The sequence below is a fragment of the Myotis myotis genome, unplaced genomic scaffold (genome assembly GCF_014108235.1).
Source record: "Myotis myotis isolate mMyoMyo1 unplaced genomic scaffold, mMyoMyo1.p scaffold_m19_p_10, whole genome shotgun sequence".
In the NCBI taxonomy this organism is placed as follows: Eukaryota; Metazoa; Chordata; class Mammalia; order Chiroptera; family Vespertilionidae; genus Myotis; species Myotis myotis.
The window spans coordinates 23,115,057-23,128,322 of NW_023416314.1; the positions used below are offsets into that span (position 1 = coordinate 23,115,057).

General features: G+C 44.0%; 1 protein-coding gene across 10 annotated transcripts in view; it reads right to left on the reverse strand.

Moving 5' to 3' along the window:
• Window positions 1-12,806, reverse strand: part of CEP295 (centrosomal protein 295) — a 64,699-nt gene extending 51,893 nt beyond the window's left edge. For 7 of the 10 annotated variants that reach the window (XR_004970338.1, XR_004970337.1, XM_036324704.1 and 4 more), the window contains exons 1-6: window positions 12,679-12,806; window positions 9,777-9,910; window positions 8,771-8,971; window positions 6,748-6,872; window positions 5,715-5,808; window positions 243-338 (exon numbers count right to left, since the gene is read on the reverse strand). Coding sequence is in view for 7 of the 10 variants with exons in the window: in XM_036324704.1 (XP_036180597.1) it covers window positions 243-338; window positions 5,715-5,808; window positions 6,748-6,872; window positions 8,771-8,971; window positions 9,777-9,910; window positions 12,679-12,805 (777 nt within the window). In the remaining 3 variants the exon portion in view is untranslated. Of the gene's footprint in view, window positions 1-242; window positions 339-3,394; window positions 3,470-5,714; window positions 5,809-6,747; window positions 6,873-8,770; window positions 8,972-9,776; window positions 9,911-11,657; window positions 11,783-12,678 lie in introns of those variants that run through there. The other 3 variants (XM_036324703.1, XM_036324705.1, XM_036324706.1) reach the window with 3 other exon arrangements.
• Between the last annotated feature and the right edge of the window lie 460 nt (window positions 12,807-13,266).

A 13,266-nucleotide genomic window follows, 5' to 3' on the forward strand; every position in this document is an offset into this window, starting at 1 on the left:
AAATATAACCATCCAAATAGCTAACTCCTTTCATTCATATTAAACCTCATTTATATTAAATATGACATGATAATTCAAAACATATTTGAAAGATTTTTAAAAACATTATTACTCTATGATGGTTAGTTGAATTATTTAAATTTTGACATCTGGAAACAACTTACAAGAAGCTATATATAACTCAAGTCAATGAACAGAGAAGTAATAAAATGAGGAAAACGAACAAACATTAAGTCAATCACCTGTTCTGTGTCTGTCTCTCTATTCACGAAAGCGTAAAGATGATGGTAGGTAGAACTATTGGTTTTCACATTAGAAATTCTCTTTACTTCAATGTTCTGAAAAAAATGGAACATAGGAAATAGATTGTTAGATTAAAAGCATTAATTTTCATTTAAAGCTAGATCCGATACAAATAAATTTATTTTGTATTTTCATGAGTTATTCTTATTTTTTTCACATGGGATCATGCCCTATATTTCCATTAAACTGGAATTAGAATTAAAAGCTAGATTATATTTAGAAAAGAGTATTAAAGAGGTGATGCTGTATAGTTTAATGCAGGGGTGGGCAAACTTTTTGACTCGAGGGCCACAATGGGTTCTTAAACTGGACTCAGAAGGAGGAGCTGCGGCCGTGTTTCCCGACGTTGCCATGTTAATACTGCTGCTGGTGAAGGAGGGGAGGGGAGAGCAAGAGAACCCTCCGCTCTTTCGGCTCCGCGGGCCGGATAGAACAGCCGAACGGGCCGGATCCGGCCCGCAGGCCATAGTTTGCCCACGGCTGGTTTAATGCATCACATCAGGAAGCATATAATAAGTTGTTCTACTATTATTGATTCTAAATTTGATTATTTGGTTACAACAGTTCATGCTCACTGATGAAGTTCCATCTCTCAGATTACTTGGTAATCCTATCTAATAAAAGAGAAACATGGTAATTGGCGTACGACCACTACCCTTCCCACTGGCTAATCAGGGCGATATGCAAATTAACTGTCAGCCAAGATGGCAGCCGGCAGCCAGGCAGCTTGGAACTAACATGAGGCTTGCTTGCTTCAGTGATGGAGGAAACCAACGTTCCCCGCCTGCCTTGCAGGCCTCTGAGCCTGCAGTTTGAAACATTTTAACAAATATAGAAGCTAAAAAAACCCCCCCAGAAACCAGCTTTCAGCAAGCTGGGATCTCAGAGCTGGAGTTATACATTGTTTCGAACCGAAACAAACCAGATACCTACTTTCAGCAGCGGAGGCCTAAGAGCTGGAGCCTCAGAGCTAAAGCTGGCCCAGAATTAAAAGAAAAAAAAGAAAAAAAGGAGCGGTTGGGAGCTTCTGTCACCCGCCAGCCTGAAAACAGCCCTCAGCCCCTCACCCAGACTGGCCAGGCACCCCAGTGGGGACCCCCACCCTGAAGGGTGTGTGACCAGCTGCAAACAGCCCTCAGCCCCTCACCCAGGCTGGCCAGGCACCCCAGTGGGGACCCCCACCCTGAAGGGTGTGTGACCAGCTGCAAACAGCCATCATCCCCTCACCCAGGCTGGCCAGGCACCCCAGTGGGGACCCCCACCTTGAATGGTGTGTGACCAGCTGCAAACAGCCATCATCCCCTCACCCAGGCTGGCCAGGCACCCCAGTGGGGACCCCCACCCTGAAGGGTGTGTGACCAGCTGCAAACAGCCCTCAGCCCCTCACCCAGGCTGGCCAGGCACCCCAGTGGGGACCCCCACCCTGAAGGGTGTGTGACCAGCTGCAAACAGCCATCATCCCCTCACCCAGGCTGGCCAGGCACCCCAGTGGGGACCCCCACCCTGAATGGTGTGTGACCAGCTGCAAACAGCCATCATCCCCTCACCCAGGCTGGCCAGGCACCCTAGTGGGGACCCCCACACTGATCCAGGACACCCTTCAGGGCAAACCAGCCAGCCCCACCCATGCACCAGGCCTCTACCCTATATAGTAAAAGGGTAATATGCCTCCCAGCACCGGGATCAGCGGAGCTGAGAGGCCCCCCGGCACCGGGATCAGAGTGACAGGGGGCAGCGCCCAAACCCCCTGATCGCCCTGCAGCTCTGTGTGTGACAGGGGGCGGGGCCGCAACCTCCCTATCGGCCCTGCTCTGTTTGTGACAGGGGAAGGCGCCCCAACCTCCTGATCAGCCCTGCTCTGTGCCTGATAGGGGGGAGCTCCCCAACCTCTGATCGCCCTGCAGCTCTGTGTGTGACAGGGTGCGGCGCCCCAACCCCCTGATCGGCCCTGCTGTGTGTGTGACAGGGTGTGGCACCCCAACCCGCCCCCCCACCCCCACGGGCCCTGCTCTGTGTGTGACAGGGTAGAGCCATAACCTCCCCATCAGCCCTGCCCTGAGTGTGAGAGTGGCGGCGCCCCAACCCCCTGATCGGCCCTGCTCTGTGGGTGATAGAGGGCGGCGCCACAACCCCCCCACCCCCATGGGCCCTGCTCTGTGTGTGATGGGGTAGAGCCATAACTTCCCCATCGGCCCTGCCCTGAGTGTGACAGTGGCGGCGTCCTAACCCCCTGATCCGCCCTGCTCTGTGTGTGACAGGGGGCGGTGCCCCAACTCTCCTATCGGCCCTACTCTCTGAGTGACGGGGGGAGCTCCTCAACCCCCTGATGGGCCCTGCTCTGTGCGTGACAGGGGGGAGCTCCCCAACCCCCTGATGGGCCCTGCTCTGTGCGTGACAGGGGGCAGCGCCCCAGCCCCCTGATTGGCCCTGCTCTGTGTGTGATGGGGGGTGGCGCCGCAACCTCCCCATCGACCCTGCCTTGAGTGTGATGGGGGCGGTGCCCCAACCCCCTAATCAGCCCTACCCTGAGCGTGACTGAGGGTGGCATCGAAACCTCCTGATCCGCCCTGCTCTGTGCATGACATCCCAATCGGCCCTGCTCTGAACCCGACCAGGGGCTGCACCTAGGGATTGGGCCTGCCCTCTGCCACCCGGGAGCAGGCCTAAGCCAGCAGAGTGTTATCTCCTGAGGGGTCCCAGACTGCGAGAGGGCACAGGCCAGGCTGAGGGACCCCCCCATTCCCCCCGAGTGCACAAATTTTTGTGCACTGGGCCTCTAGTCTTATATAATAAAAGGCTAATATCCAAATCGACCGAATGGCAGAATGACTGGTCACTATGATGCACACTGACCACCAGGGGGCAGACACTCAATGCAGGAGCTGCCCCCTGGTGGTCAGTGTGCTCAGCCAGAAGCCAGGCTCACAGCTGGCAAGGTCAGCAGCAGTGGCGGGAGCCTCTCCTGCCTCCGCAGCAATGCTAGGGACTGAGAGAGGGTGCAGGCCGGGTTGAGGGACTTCCCCCCCAACCCTCCGCCACCCCCATGTTCTGTGCACATGCACCGGCCCTCAAGCTAAAGAGAAAAATATACCTTTATGATGGATATCTCTTGTAGACATGACCATAACCAAGCCAGATAAATACAGAACATGAGAAACTAGTCTAGTCTCTTCAAACCAGTCCCTTAAAAAAGTCTGAAATAAAAGACTTGGGGGAGTTATTGTTTTACATTAAGAGAAACCAAAGAAATAAAACAAGCAGAAGCAATAGGTGAACTTTGGCTTGGATGCTGGTTTGGGGGGAAAAAAAAAGTCCTAGCTGGTTTGGCTTAGTAGATAGAGCACCAGTCTGCGGTCTGAAGGGTCCCAGGTTCAATTCTGGTCAAGCGCACATGCCCGGGTTGTGGGCTCAATCCCCGGTGGGGGGCGTGCAGGAGGCAGCCAATCAATGATTCTCTCTCATCATTGATGTTCCTATCTCTCTCTCTCTCTAAAATCAATTAAAAAAGAAAAAGGTATAAGACAAGACAATTTAGGGGCAGTTGGAAAATTCTGATTACTGACTAAATATTAAATGGATTTAAGGAATTAATGTTAATTTTCCTAAGGTGTTACTGTGATTGCATAAGAAAACATCCTTATTCTTACAAGAAGCATGCGGAAGTATTTAGGGTGAAATGTCATTTCTACAATTTACATTCAAATGTATACATATATGCACAACTATTTGAAATCTATACACAACGCAAACAGCTATTCATTGTATTCTTCTAACTTCTCTGTTATTTTGAAAATTTTCATAAAAAAAAGTTGCGGGGGGGGGTCTACATCCAACATATAATTCATATTTGCTAAATCATACAGTTTTTCATGCTTTTTGTAAATTTTTTACTTTGGTTTGCCAGGAACATTAGGAATTATGACAACGATAAATCACAGGATCACAGATAAAATACCACCTGTCTTTTAACATGGTCCTGAGGGAGAGACTGAAATCTGACTCTTCCATTTGAATCTTGTTGGATCAAATGTTACATGGCAGATGGCTCAACATAAAAGCAGGAAGGCTGACAACATTAAAGGCTTAAGAGGTGAATACTGGGTACTTATATCGATCATGCGTACATAAAATATATATGTATATACAACTAAATTAGACACTTTTGTATTTGTGTTTTTCCTTTTCTAACTAACTTCTTAGGTAAAAACTGTAATTTTGATAATCATCCAAACAGCCATCCCAATAACCACCAAAAGCTAACGTGTGCCGAAATCAGTTTGGCTCGGTGGGTAGAGCGTCGGCCTGCGGACTGAAGGGTCCCGGGTTCGATTCCGGTCAAGGGCATGTACCTGGGTTGCAGGCACATCCCCAGTAGGAGATGTGCAGGAGGCAGCTGATTGATGTTTCTCTCTCATCAATGTTTCTAACTCTCTATCTCTCTTCCTTCCTCTCTGTAAAAAAATCAATAAAATATATTTAAAAAAAAAAAAAGCTAATGTGAACAAGAGAACTGATACCTTTTAATTTCCACTTTACTTAATAAAATTGTTCAAAATGATATTTTGCATAATCTTATATAAACTTATGAACTTATATGAACTAATCTCTATCTTATAATATAGTAACTGTCTACAATGGCCAAATCCTAAATATGGAAAAGTCTACAGAGCAAATAATCCAGTTTTTAAAAAATAAATAAAGGGCATTTTTAAAGATAAAAAACATCTACAGGTTTTCAAATAACCAAAAATATTTTTAGATAACTGGGAAAAACTGAACACAGACTGTGTTTTAATATATTTTCATTGATTTCAGAGAGGAAGGGAGAGGGAGAGAGAGATGGAAACATCAATGATGAGAATCATTGATTGGCTGCCTCCTGCATGCCTCCTTACTGGGGATTGAGCCCGAAATCCAGGCATGTGCTGTGACTAGGAATGAAACCACCTCTTGGTTCATAGGTCGACAATCAATCACTGAGCCACACTGGCTGGGTCACACACTTTATTTTAGATTATATTCAGAACAGTATTAGTATTGTGCTAAAAAAAAACCAGTCCTAATACAGTAGAGATACATACTATTTACTCCAAATATATGCATGTGTTATTTGTACAATTAAAATTAAGTTAGACCCTGGTCGGGTAGCTCAGTTGGTTAGATCACTGTCAGGATAAGCCAAGGTTGTGGGTTCGATCCCCAATCAAAGCACATACAAGAATCAACCAATGACTGCATAAACAGATGGAACAACAAATCCATGTTTCTCTCTCTCTCCTTAAAAATCAATAAATTAAAAAAAAAGTTATAGCAAATATTTTGACCTGCACTGAATTCTATAAAGAATTATTATAGAATTAAAGTAAAGAATTATTATAACCTAGTTTTTCTTAACACTCAAAGTAATTCACCTCAAAAAGACGTGGAGGAGGAGGTGGCAGGCTTGTGATTTGGGCAGACCTCTCTTTTTCCGCAAGCAGTGCTTCCTTCCGAGCTTTTATGTGCCTTAAAAAACAAAAGATGCATAAATTACTTTCTCAGACAATATTATAGTACATCCCTGAAGATTAAAAATATAGAAGCCACAGGATCTCAAGAAATCCTCCCATCTGATCCCACAAGCTCAGTGTGTTATTTAATAAACAGTCTATACACAGCAGGTATTAAGAAATTGTTTACCAAGTTTAAGAGATATATCTAAGGACATAAAGCTCTACAGTGGGGTCTAGTCCAATGAACATCTAATGTTCTTTAGTTCAGGGTTAAAAAAAAAAAAAGAGAAATATATTTTTAAAAAAATATATTTTATTGATTTTTTACAGAGAGGAAGGGAGAGGGATAGAGAGTTAGAAACATCGGATGAGAGAGAAACATCAATCAGCTGCCTCCTACACACTCCCCACTGGGGATGTGCCCGCAACCAAGGTACATGCCCTTGACTGGAATCGAACCTGGGACCCTTCAGTCCGCAGGCCGACGGTCTATTCACTGAGCCAAACCAGCTAGGGCAAAAAAGAGAAATATTGATAAAAATGGGCTACTACATAAAATGACTATTGCTGACTAATAACAGGCTCTTTTCATTTTTATAATATGCAAAAATACTAATGACTTCCAAAGAGTCTATAACCTTTTAATGTTCTTAATCGCACTGATATATTTTTTTTCCCCACATCAGAGGCAGAGAGATTTTGGTTGACACACGTGCTGAACTAGCCATACATTTCTACATAACTTAGCAATTGTTGCTAAAGTCTTTGTTACTATGTTTACCTACCTAAGCACATCCCCTCCCCCTACTGCATTATTTTTAAAAACCAAATTAACAACCCAATGGATATACTGTGATTTTTTTTTAATAGCTGTTTAAACAATATCCAATGCAGCATCTACTTCTAACCATATCTGCTTCAGTGGAAAATATGATAAAAACTATTACTTTACCAGGTTTTTCGTTTAATTGACATTTCTTTTTGATTTTTCTGTACTTTCAGGGCCTCTTTATGCCTCAGTTCAGCTTTTCTTTTTCTTTCTGCTGCCCTCTGTGCCAGAGCATTCAAATCAGGTTCCTAAAAATAGATATAAGATATTAAATCATGTAATTCAGGGTTAAAAGGTAGCATTACAGTACAATCTTTGGTTGCTTCTCAAGTCAGAACAAAAATCATGAAAATGACTGAAGTTTAGGAAACACTGAAATAAAGCACAAATAAATGAAGCTACAAAAATCTGGTATCAGAACTTACTGTCATTACTAAAAACCCAGACTAAAACCAGGGACCATGGAACATATTTATTGCCACATTCTTTAAAGATATTTCTTTTCGCTGAAACCGGTTTGGCTCAGTGGATAGAGCGTCGGCCTGCGGACTGAAAGGTCCCAGGTTCGATTCCGGTCAAGGGCAAGTACCTGGGTTGCGGGCATATCCCCAGTAGGAGATGTGCAGGAGGCAGCTGATCGATGTTTCTCTCTCATCGATGTTTCTAACTCTCTATCCCTCTCCCTTCCTCTCTGTAAAAAATCAATAAAATATTTAAAAAAAAAAGATATTTCTTTTCCTCACTATTGGCTTGATATTGAAGACTTGCCTTGTTTTGTGGACTGTCTCCGGGACTGCAATCTAGAACAGGCATATGTTGTTTTACTGTGCTTCACTTTATTGCACTTGATAGTGTGGATTTTTACAAATTAAAGGTCTGTGGCAACCTACTTTGAGCAAGTCCATTTTTCCAATAGGCTCAGATGATAGTTAGCATTTTTTAGCATTAAAGTACTTTTTAGTTAAGGTATGTACATTGTTTTTTAGACATAATGTGATTGTATACTTATTAGACTACAGTATAGTGTAAATATAACATTTATAAGCACCAGGAAACCAAACAATTCACGTGATTCACTTCATTGTGGTGGTCTGGGACAAAACTTGCAATATCTCCAAGGTATGCCCATATTTCCAATCATAAATCAAAATAAAAAACAACATAAGGTTTATGGGGCAGTCTGAAATACTGAGTTAAGTTCTACTTTGCCTCTTTGAAAGACATCAAAAAATTTTTACACTGTATGAATGAAATCCAAGTGTATGTACATTCAACTATATATGTATTAGAGATATGAGGAATGATAATGAAATAAGAAATATGAATTCAACCCACTGAGTCTGTCCAAAATGCTCAAAAACAACTTCTGATTAAGAAAGTTACTTTTTTTTTTTTTTTTTTTACCCAGACAGTTAAAGACTGGAAGAGAATGAAACATTACAGGACGATAGCCCTAGCCGGTTTGGCTCAGAGGATAGAGTATCAGCTCAAGGACTGAAGGGTCCCAGGTTTGATTCTGGTCAAGGGCATGTATCTCAGTTGCAGGCTAGATCACCAGCCCTGGTCAGGGCTCCTGTGGGAGGCAATTAGGTGCGTCTCTCTCACATGGATGTTTCTCGAATTGTCTCTCTCCATCCCTTCCATTCTCTCTAAAAATCAATAGAGCCCTAGTTGGCTTGGCTCAGTGGATAGAGCGTTGGCCTGTGGACTGAAGGATCCTGGGTTCAACTCTGGTTAGGGGCACATGCGCAGGTTGCGGGCTCAATCCCCAGTAGGGGACATGAATGAGGCAGCCAATCAATGATTCTCTCTCATCATTGATGTTTCTAGCCCTCCCTCCCTCTTTGAAGTCAATAAGAATATATTATAAAGAAAAACCAATGGAAAACTATCCTCAGATGAGGCTTAACACACACACACACACACACAAATTAAACATTACAGGAAGATAGATTTTACTTGACATGACTCTTACTAGGAAATGAACCTAGCAGCATTCTTAAATGACATTAAATTTAAAAAGTTCAGATTGCCCAAAACAAATTCTATATATAAAAACGTTTTTTTATCAAACATTTAACAAGTACAATTTGCTTTTACCCATAATTACTACCACAGATAGGCAGTCATACCAGTGTTCACTTACATTTTCTTTGGCTTGTTGGTGTCCTTCTCCCATACTTCTTAAACTTGCCAAATACAGTTTTTCCAAGTTGTTTATTTTCTGAGTCTGTGATTCTTCCCATTCTGCCCTCAGTGCCTCTGCCAAATGATTAAATTGCCGAATTCTCCTTTGTTTTACATCTTCTCTTCTCTGTAAAGCGATATCCCTTTCTTGCTCTCGAACCTGAAGAATTAATATTTAGCAGATATATAAAAAAGAGTACTTAAATCTTTTTAAAAAGCTATTTGGAAACAGAACTTAAATTAATTTTCTTTAGATCTATCAATTCTCCTGAATATTCATTAGATAAGCTCTATGTAAAGCAAAAAAAAAAATCCAAGTGATATAGGGAAAAAAACCCTAAAATTTTAAGACATCTCCTAAAGTTTCCTAAATGATTAGCTATAATATCCCTCAAGCCCTAGTGGTACTGTCATTACCATTCTAATAACCTAATTTAAGAGGCTAAAATGGTTAAACATGATTCAATAAAATGTATAGTTCAGATGAATATAGACAGAGCTAGATGAGAACTCCCTATCTAAGGTACATCATCCCAATTTTAAGCAGAATGGCGCCTAAAATATGCTTCACAAAGACTTAACTAACTTACTCTAAAGACTTCTAGAAAAGAAAAACCTGCAACTTCATAATAAATTTGTTTCAGCAGCTAATGATCTTTTCATTAAGTCTTCAAAGTCATCCTAATCTTTATCAGTTAAACATCATTTAAAAAATATTTAAAGAACTATCTCCAATAATTATTGAGTCAACGCACCCCTATCCTCAAACTCTTCTTCAATATATTTACCATTTTGGTCTATTTTTCAAATGTTCCAAAACTAGTTAGTATGCAAGAATCGAGGCTTTTGTACAGCCAAGAAAAGGTTTTTAAATGCAACATTTTACTTAGAACACTTTAATGTAAAAAATACTAATAATTGGGGGAAGATACAGAATTTGAAACTTTGTTCCAAATAAATCTTACTTGTAGCAATCGTAGCTTTCGTCTTCTCTCATAATCTTCTTTTAAAATGAAGGCTTCCTCATTAGGACTCAATCTCATCTTGCCAGCATTCACTACCTTTCTTTTCATGTCTGTGTTCTCTAAATATAAAGGTTCTGCATGTTTAAAAAGGAAAAATGTCTATTAATATAGGGCAGCAAAGATAATTTTTAAAAAGTATATTTGACAATTAAGGGCTGTGTACATGCAAATAACATAATTTGGGTAAACAAAGTCCAAATTATTTACAAACATCAATCATTAATGCAGCACTTAAATCAGTGGCTCTCAGATAGATGGGAAGAAGTGGAGGATAATCAGAAGTACTTGAAAAAAAATGTTCTCCATCTACAGCAGATTATTGTTTACCTAGCGTACCTGGGACCTGACTTATTCCTAATTGGGATTTCCAATTTACTTAGCTTAAAGGCAAAAAAGCCCAAAGACTTAAAAAGATGTACCAGCACAGAATAAATGTTTTCACAATTACTGCTGTAACTGCAAGGGCTCCTGGTCCCTAGATTCAACTTCCAATCTGTTATACACAACTTGATCACCTATCAACCCCTGAGCAGTAAACAATTCTTCAACAACTACAATGGGTGATTTCTAAATAAATAATCATTTTCAAAAATCCCTTTGGAACAATTCTGTTGTTTGGATGAGTTAAGTGTTTAGATTTCCAGTTCTATATGTCTAGTAGTACTGTTTATACTCAGTATTCTCACTCTCCTCCCTAGTTTAACATGCTCCTATTTGGGGGAGTCTGCTGGAGAGAAATTGAAAGAATGTAAGAATCTGTAAGTTTTTGTAATTTGAAAACCCTCCTCAGGTCATTCTGATACTTCCCCATTCCCATCACTGTCATTTCCAAGAATTCTGAGTATTCACCATTTCATTTGTGAGAGGATTATAGAAAAGCAAACATACATTTGTTTATTTTTACCTCTGTGTGACAGAACAACTGTTTTCTCTTGTATATGACTTAAATTTTTTTAAGCGTATTTGGAAATAATTTCAGACTTAGAATTCCCGTATACTCTTTCCCCAACTTCCTTAAATGTTAACATTTTATGTAACCACAGTACAATAATCAAAACCAGGAAATTAGCACTGGCACAATACTTTTAACTAATCTATAGAAAAAGTTAAAACCTTCAAATTTCACCAATTATTCCACTAATGTCCATTTTCTGGACCAGGACGCAATCCAAGGAAAATACACTGCATTTGATTGTTGTGGTACTCTGCAGATACCAAGGTGGGATTAAGCCCACAAAGGTTTTTATTAGGGGAAATGCCTGTGTCAGAAAAAAAATGGGGAGAAAGCTGGTGAAAGCTGGGAAAACGTCAGACTTCCATGCAAATCTGACACCGAGTGAAGGAGAGAGGGCAGCTGGGTAGATGCCTCCTAAACGGCCATGCAGTCTAAGGAAGGTCCAGCTAGCCCTCTGAGCGTGCCTCCTTTCTCAGGAACAGGCCTGCTGTGCTCAGTTATTGGCAAGGCTCCATCGTTGGCAAGGAGACCCCAGCGGAAGCGTCCATGCCAACAGACGTCAGGACGCAGGTGCTTCGCATTCTCATGGCTGCGGAGGCTGTTGCGTCTCCTTCAACTCCTCTAATCTGGGACGGCTCCTCAACCTGTTTTTCTTCTCAAAATCTTGACATTTTTAAAAAAACACTGGCCAGTTATTTTGTAGAACGTCCCTCAATCTGGATCTGTTTAATCTCCTCCTGCGGTTAGCATGAGGGTATGCATTTTTGCCAAGACCACCACAGAAGTGAGAGTGCAGCCTGCCGGTGCACCCCATCAGGCGGTCAATGAAGTTAAATGATCAGGCGGTTCAGGTGGTATCTCCCTACCAGATTTCTCCACTGGAGTTACTACTTTTCATGTCTAAGTATCTGGCGGAGGGATAGTTGAGGCTGTGTAAGTTTCATGCTGCTCATCCAACTTCTGCCCATTCCGTTTAGCATCCACTGATGACCGACGCCTGAAACAATTACTGTGCCGTTTATCAAGCGGTATTTTCTGTTTACATGATTCCTCCCAGGCTTACATTTGAAAACCTACTAAGAGGTAGGTTTGAAAACCTGCTCCCTCCCTTATGCATATGAAAATGGATTTTTGAAATCCTATGAATTATTGCTATACAATAAGAAAGATACTAATCTTGCAAGATTTTGTTCAGATCAAATGGCACCTGACACATTGTAATCACAAACTTTATACCAGACTCAGATGACTGGGTTCAAGACCCCGCACTGCAACTTAAGGCAGGAAGACTCTGGCCAAGTCACCTAAGTCACTGTGGCCTCCTTTTTCTTAAATTATGCAAACAATGGGAGTAACCCCAACAGGCTGTCCTGGTGATTACGCGAGTGAATGAACGTGACACGACCAAAGACTCCGAACCTTCCCCAATGTTTTAAAGGCTCAGTTTGGGGCAGGACTTAATGCTTAAAAAATTAAAGGTGACAGACACCAAAATAGAGCACGCTCTCCGGCGGTGACCAGGTTTCAGGCCACGTCCCGGAGACCTCGGGCGAGGGCGGGCAGGACGCGCGGAGCAGGGTGCAGATTTCCGGGACCCCGCGCGACCGGGCCCGGGAGAGGCGCAGAGCCACACGCGCCAAGGCCCCGGGGCGGCCTCTCGCGCGAGCGGACGGGTCAGGTCGGGCCGCGCTCCGGTCCCGCAGCTGCTCGGAGCCGCAAGCCCAGGCGGGCCGGGGAGAGCGGCCGCCGAGGCCGGGCACCGCGGGCCTGGCTGCGTTCGCGGCGCCGCGCCCGCTCGGCGTCCCCCTCCCCGCCGCACCCCCAGCTCCCAGGCTTCCGGGGTCGTGCACGCCCGGGTCGAGGGGAGGCGGTGCGGCCGTCACTCACCTGGGAGCCGGGGGCCGGGAGCCAGGAGGCGTAGCTCCGCCAGGGAAGACCCCGGCGGCCGCCGCCGCTCAGCTTCCCAACAGCCGTTCGTGCGCCTGCGGGACTGCCATCGCCGAGACGCCGTCATTTCCGTCATTCAAACCGCCCGCCAATGGCGGGGCCGAACCGCGGGAACCCGCCTGCTCCCGCCTCCCCCGGGGGCCGCCGGGACGGCCGCGCACGCGCATGCGCACTCGCACCCGCACGGGGACGCGCCGGCTCCCGAGTGGATCTGTCTGGCTTCTCACTGCACGCGGCTCTGAAGTTTCACTTTCTCTCGCTCAACATGCACTTTTCACACGTTAGGAGACAGAGGTCCCGAGTGGGGAAGATGTTTGGCCAGAGCCGCGAGGGCGGCGGTCGGGCCTGAAGATGCCTTGGGATTTGCATCCTTTCGTGGTTTGGGACGAGGACGCTAGTCTGAGGCTTCCTTTAAGGGCCTTCAGCTCGTACTCCAGGAAACCGTATCCGGAGACTCTGTGCCTCCCCAGGTCCGACACACCTAGAACATGTCAGGGATGTATCTGCTGCAAACAAGCTATAATCAGA